At 44.6% G+C, this 6,763-nt stretch overlaps 2 protein-coding genes across 2 annotated transcripts; both read left to right on the forward strand.

The window, feature by feature from the left end:
• Positions 1-397: 397 nt before the first annotated feature.
• On the forward strand, positions 398-3,206 carry LOC147461188 (uncharacterized). Its single transcript, XM_086508806.1, has 2 exons — positions 398-2,406; positions 2,503-3,206. Exons 1-2 carry the CDS (start codon positions 1,874-1,876, stop codon positions 2,777-2,779), a joined length of 810 nt encoding a protein of 269 aa, XP_086364932.1. The 5' UTR covers positions 398-1,873; the 3' UTR covers positions 2,780-3,206.
• Positions 3,207-5,065: 1,859 nt separating this feature from the next.
• LOC147461189 (uncharacterized) lies at positions 5,066-6,408 on the forward strand. The gene is made up of 2 exons (XM_086508807.1): positions 5,066-5,213; positions 5,295-6,408. The coding sequence occupies exons 1-2, from the start codon at positions 5,097-5,099 to the stop codon at positions 5,601-5,603; spliced, it is 426 nt and encodes a 141-aa protein (XP_086364933.1). The 5' UTR covers positions 5,066-5,096; the 3' UTR covers positions 5,604-6,408.
• Positions 6,409-6,763: the final 355 nt, after the last annotated feature.

Consider the following 6,763-nt stretch of genomic DNA (forward strand, 5'->3'; position numbering starts at 1 on the left):
AAGATGCTGGCATAGGTGATTGCATCTATAGCTAGGAAGAGGCTCTCACTTTGGTTTTGTTGAAAACAACCTAGAGCTATTTTCCCTTCACCACTTGAACATACCATGTAGCTAGTCAATTTTGAGCAAGAAGCTAGCCACTTGAACATACCATGTACTTAATTTTGAACAAGAAGCTAGCCAAGCGTTTTTACTGCTTCGGTAAATGCCGTACATTTGTCATATGTTTCAATTGAACATTGGCAAGCATCACTACAAGAGGCTCTTCATATTAGCGACGCTTATAGCGACGCTCATAGTGACGTCGGCTGGGGTAAAAAAAATAACCGAGCGTGCCCAAAAACTTAGATCTCAGATCTGAGTTTTTCGGCGCCCTCAAGCAAGGAGCAGGTAACGCTCTCCCTCACTCTCTCTCTCTCTCTCTCTCTCTCTCTCTCTCTCTCTCTCTCTCTTTTTCTTCTCCACACACACACACACACACACACGAGGAGAGGAAGGAGAGCCAGGTATGCTCCTTCCCTCTCCTCATTCTCATGTTCCCTTCCCCTCTTTCTCTCTCCCTCTCTCTCTCTCTCACACACACAGTGTTTTGTGAGAGAGAGAGAGAGAGAGAGAGAGTACAAACAAAAACAAAAATGCACACACACATACATAAACAAAGAATGCACACACACGTTGAGAGAGAAAAAGAGAGAGAGAGCATGCATAAACAAAAAACGCACGCATTGAGAGAGGAAAAGAGAGAGAGAACATGCATAAACAAAAAACGCACACATTGAGAGAGGAAAAGAGAGAGAAAACATGCATACGATCCAAAAAAACGCACACACATTGAAAGAGAAAGAGAGAGAAACTAATTTAACGTCGTAGGAAACTAATTAAAATTAAAAGACCTAAAGATCTAGCCGACGAGGAGTTGAACTGAAGACCTATTATTCAAGAGGGAAATGGCATAATCAATCTATCATACTTGGCATGGGTGATAGAAAGGTTATACCATTTATCTCTTTTTATTGGCACACACATCCACACACGCGCACACACACAAGAAGAAGAGAGTTATAACGTCGTAGGAAACTATCTTAAAAGACGTTAAAGATTAGGTTATATGTAGACTTACATTAAATTAGATTTAGGTTTATTTTTAACTAGATTTACGTTTATTTAAGCTAGATTTAGATTTACGTTATATTAGATTAGATTTAGGTCTCCATAGACTGCGATGCCTGCATGAAGCGGGTGAAGAAAGCCCTCAATGGAATATAGGGTATTGCTGCCTTCACTCATGGTGGGCTCCGTCGATCCAAAAGTACTGGTGAAATGTCTTCAGAAGATAGGGAAGAAGGTGGATCTTCAGGGCGGCAAGAGTCACTACATCCCCGACACAATGACCATCTAGACAACCTCTAGTCATTAGACTTACATTAAATTAGATTTAGCTTTATTTTTAGTTAGATTTACGTTTATTTAGATTTACGCTTATTTACGTTAGATCGAGTCCACGCAAGAATTACTTACGGTTTAGGGTTTAGAGCTAGACGAACAGTGAAAAGATCTACTGTGAAAAGATGTTAAGATGAAGTGAAGTGCTACAGCTAGAGAAGAGGCAAAGGGATTTTGTCCACTACATGCAGTATCATGTAGACGTGGGTGTGTAGATTTCTTGTACCCACAAATATAGGTATTGACCAATAAAGACGAGATTATAACCCGGTGGTTCTGATCTCCATGCACCTCTAGACCGAGGTGTGCGGGGATTGGACATGACTAGAGAATGTGAGATAAAGAGAGAGAGAGAGAGAGAGAGATAAGACGAAGAATGCCAATAGAATATTAAATTTTTTGTCCAGGTTATAAGTTTTTTATCCTCATTATGAGTAGCGACGAGGATGTGGGACCGTCCAATCGAAACACCTATCTCTCAACGAGGGTCTTATGTCCTTGTAATCAATGCAAGCATGCTGTGCAACGAACAAGACGTGTTTCTTTGCAGCACGTTCACGAATTTGGCGAGTTCGATCCATCTATTATAGATCGAGTTGTTGCCAATTATAACTCGTCGGACTCTGACGCTGGCCAACAAGCAGCAATCTTGCAACCCAATAGACGTGTTCGCAGGCGCTTTGGTCAAGCAGCATATGTGAGGCCACAAGATGTAGCCTCTGACAGCTCGGGGGATGATCATGCAGAGCACATTCCCAACGAGGCAATGTTTGAGTCCGAGATTGATGAAATGATCGAGACGATCATGGATTCAGAAAGGCTTATCTATGATGATATGAAAAGTGAAGCCGATACGTCATTGTATAATGGAGCACGTATGTCTAGATTGAAAGCACTCCTGGTTCTTCTCAACATGCAGGCAAAGTTTGGATGGAGTGACACTAGCGTCACAGCGCTTTTCAGGTGATCTATTACAATTAGTTTACTTTAATAGAACTCTAAATGTATAATGATCTGATAGATTTTTACACGACTGTATCATATTTTTATGTTGTGTAGATTGCTGAAAGAGCACATACTACCAGCTGACAATGTGATGCCAGATTCCCGAGATGAAGCAAGAAAGATTTTGCGAAACTTGGGGATGGATTACAATTCTATCCACGCTTGTCCTAATCACTGCATTCTTTTCAGAGGGGAATACACAGACATGGAGAAGTGTCCGAAATGTGATTCCGAAAGATATCGAGTAGATCTCCACAGGGACAAAAATTCCACAAAAGGTTTTGCGACATTTTCCTTTGCTTCCTCGCATCAAGCATTTCTTCGAATGTAAGTCCATGGCCGCCCTAGCATCATGGCATGAGGAGAATAAATCTTCGGATGGTGTGCTACGAATTCCTGCAGATTGTGCAGCCTGGAAACATATAGATGGAACATGGTCGGATTTTGCCAGGGAAGCTCGAAATTTGCGCTTAGGCCTGGCTATGGATGGCGTAAATCCATTTGGTCAAAGATCAACATCTTACAGTGTATGGCCCGTTGTCATCGTCAACTACAACATTCCCCCGTGGTTGACTACGAAGAAGGGGCACCTATGGCTAAGCTTGATTGTGCCAGGGCGATATAAAGTGGGGAATATGGATGTGTATCTTCGTCCACTATTGGAAGAGCTACAACAATTGTGGATTGGCATAGAGGTGGTGGATATGAGCCGACACACAGGACGACGGAATGCTTTGATCAGAGGTATTCTAATGTGGACCATGCATGACTATCCCGGGCTAACAGAATGCTCAGGTGATCTATTGACACTCCTCACTCAGACACTGTAAATCTTGTTTTTTCCCATAGTTGATCTATTATCATGTGTATACATGCAGGGCTTCAAACAAGCGGATACAGAGCATGTGTCACATGTGGACCTAGACTGAATGCACGTAGGGCACCCTCACTGAAGAAGCAAATCTACGAAGGTCATCAAGCGTATCTTCCAGAGAATCATGTGTTACGCGACGGCTTTTTGGGAAGAGAGCCACCAAGGATGTCTGCACAAGCATGGTTAGAGCAGAAGGAGATGTGCGATGACGGATTGCCTCCAGGGATGAAGAGACTATCTCTATGGTACGAGTTACCATACTGGCCCCGACTCGTGATCAATCACTTGCTCGATCCAATGCACATATTCAAGAATGTGGGTAATCTACTATGGGACCATTTGACTGGCAAGAAAGATACTTTGGGAGCCAGAGTTGACCTTAGAAATGTGGATCGTATGGAGCAATATTGGCCGCAAACAGCGTCTGATGGATCGATAAAACTCCCTAAAGCACCATGGATTTTCACAGGAGCCCAAGAACGCAAAGTAAAAGAGGCCATTCGATCTTTGCGGACCCCCACTGGCGTAATGCACTCGCTCCGAACGTGTTTTACTAAAGAAGGAAAGCTTACCGGTTTGAAGTCACACGATTGGCATAAAATGTGTCAGGTACGTTCATAGTGGACTTTAATATCATTGCATAAAATGTGGACTTTAATATCATTGCTACACATACTTTACAGTTTATCTTACCGGTTGCCATTGAGGGATGTTTGTCTCTCGACATCCGTAACACAATCTACAAACTTGCAAAGCTGGTGCAATGGATCTCACAAAAGGAGATCGACGTAGACTCCATACCATTCGCCAAACTAAATGCTGCGGAGCTTGTGTGCATGTTTGAGAAACATTTTCCTACTACAATGCTAACCATTCAGGTGCATCTTCTTGTTCACATAGTTGATGAGGTGGAAATAGCTGGCACAGTTCATTCCAGATGGATGTTCTTCTTAGAGCGTTTCATGAAAACGCTTAAGGGATATGTGCGTCAAAAGGCACGTCCGGAGGGTAGCATGGCAGAAGGTTGGTTGGTATCAGAGTCCCTAGTGTACATTGGAGAGTGGCTAGACGGATTTGATAAATCCCGGGACACGCTATGGCGAACCATAGATGACGAGCGCATATCTGGGATTGTCATGTGCAATCTCGGTGTTGAGAAGAAGATGACGGAAGATCTAGAGGCTAAAATCAACCGATTTTGCATGCTTCACAATCCAGTGATGCAAAAGTGGATTTCACAATATGAGGATGCAAAGCAAGAGCGACAAAGGGCACGAATCGAGTGGAGACGGGGAAGACGACCACCGATGCACTATCCAGCGGTTCTGGAGAGCCTACCAACCTTCATGAGCTTAAGATGGTTGCACAACCAATTGAAAAGCGCACAACAATGCGGTGACGAAGTGACTGAAGAAGAGTGGGAGTACTCTCGGGGTTGCGCGACCAAGGTAAGTTTGCAATGTACGACTAGCAAGTGACTTTATTTATAAACGTTTGAACGGCCACTCATAATCTTTGTTCGTTGTAGTATAAGTCATACACAGCAGCATGGTGTAAAGGTCGACATTTTAGGGTGGAACGAATCGACAAAAAGCGTTTTACTCAAGATTGTGGAATCATGGCAAAATTTGAACAGTCTAGTCGACGACGTTCCTCTGATGCAGATCCTGTGGTGGCGGAACTCACTTACTTCGGCACGCTGCAAGAGATTTTGAGGATCGATTACAGAGGATTTTTTGTCGACTTGTTCGACGTGCAATGGTTCAAGATAATCATGGAGGGTCGCAACGCTACTGTGCGTAGAGGAGAGTCTGGTTTTCTTGAGGTGGATTCTACTAAGAAATGGACTGACCTAAGAGACACTTTCGTACTACCCGAGCATTGTGAACAAGTAAGTATATAAATAGTTAACATCCCCCTTTTACAAGTTATGTGCTTGAAAGCTCTCATGTAAGTTATGTGGCTCTGGCAGGTAGTATTTCATCCTACAAAGTCTACATCAAACTGGTGGTACGTCATAGAGGTAGCCCCTCGTAGTGCAAGGACGTATGAAGGCTACCATGTGCCAATCACAACGACATCAATGGAGGAGATCAGAGAAGATGCTCAATCAGAAGCCGCTGCGGTGGTGCCAGACGAGCATCAAGATGCTATTACTCTATATGGGGTGCATGCAGAGGAGCTACAAAATGAAACAGAGGATATGTGTTTAAACGGAGAGCTCTATATAGATATAGGAAGTTATGCTGAGTTATGCGAGGATGAGAGAGAGATCTCTTAAAGCCACAAATATTGTATTTGAACAATTTTGCTCCGTGTTGTAAAAGCTCTGGCTCTCTAAGTACCTTCCATGGTGTATAACGCTCTTTTCTACTCGCGCTCACATCTTTTGATTGAAAATTCTGAGTTTTCGACTTGCCTCTTCTATCACTCGATTCATTGCGTCATTACGTCATTGTATTTAATGGTCTTTGCGTCATTGTCTACTCTATTCATTCAATATTAAGTTTAAATATTCGTGTGTTTAATGCAGGTATGGATGATGAGGAGTTTCTTTCTTCTTTGTCACCGTAGCAGAGACAGTGGTACGTGGAGCGTCATCGCTCTGGCGCATCATCGCGCGTTCCTACACCATCCGCATCTCCCTCTCTTTCGGAGCATTCGGCGCGCTCCGAAGCTTCGGCGTCGACGAGACGAGCGTCACACTCGTCTAGACACCGGCGCTCTAGTGGTGGCGGTGGCGGTTGTTGTGGGGATTCCGCCACCGATGCCTCCACACCGCCTCGTGTTCGACGAGGCTCTTTACCCTCCCCTTCTTTGCCCGCCCCCACACCAGCCACAGCATCGCCGTCTACGCCAGGTTTTGCACGGCTGACTGTTCCTAGAAGCTACACACCTCTACCTACTCCGCCAGGAGCCACCCCACTCGACACTCCTCGCTTCGGGGCCCAGACGCCGGTGGAGACACCTGACGTCCGTACCCCCATCGACACGTCGCTAGAGACCCCTGCCGGGACACCCAGGTTCACGCGTCACCGGCCAGAGGGCTTGCCTTACTCCGTCGACATCAGCGGCGGCATCATCATGGATGATGACGGCAAGAAGGTGATCTTGCGCATGCGTGGTCTTTGCTCTCAACTGTTTAGACACTATATACTAAACAAATGGAGTGAAGTACCAAGTGATTTAAAAAACAGAGTCATTAGCATACTTCATGATGAGTTTCCTGTTCCAACACGGGATCAGCGCTTCAATGAAGACCTGATGAAGATTCGAATGCGCGAATACTGCAAACACAAGCGTTCCGAAAAGCAAAAAGCAATCAAGAATGGGTGGAATACGCCAGATTGGCTGGCCAAAGAAGATTGGAAGCATGCGAAGAAAGCAGCGCGCGAGAATCCCGACAAGTGGAAGCAACAAAAGGATGCAGCCAGAGCGCGA

This window comes from Adiantum capillus-veneris, chromosome 3 (assembly GCF_014529385.1).
Source record: "Adiantum capillus-veneris isolate H3 chromosome 3, ASM1452938v2, whole genome shotgun sequence".
Lineage (NCBI taxonomy): Eukaryota > Viridiplantae > Streptophyta > Polypodiopsida > Polypodiales > Pteridaceae > Adiantum > Adiantum capillus-veneris.

What these genes read in the sequence shown, in the direction of transcription:
- LOC147461189 (XM_086508807.1), top strand. Translation starts at nt 5,097, where the DNA reads ATGGAGGGTCGCAACGCTACTGTGCGTAGAGGAGAGTCTGGTTTTCTT. An exon ending in TACCCGAGCATTGTGAACAA is followed by an intron (nt 5,214 to 5,294) that starts GTAAGTATATAA and finishes TGGCTCTGGCAG; the next exon opens with GTAGTATTTCATCCTACAAA.
- LOC147461188 (XM_086508806.1), top strand. Translation starts at nt 1,874, where the DNA reads ATGAGTAGCGACGAGGATGTGGGACCGTCCAATCGAAACACCTATCTC. An exon ending in AGCGTCACAGCGCTTTTCAG is followed by an intron (nt 2,407 to 2,502) that starts GTGATCTATTAC and finishes TATGTTGTGTAG; the next exon opens with ATTGCTGAAAGAGCACATAC.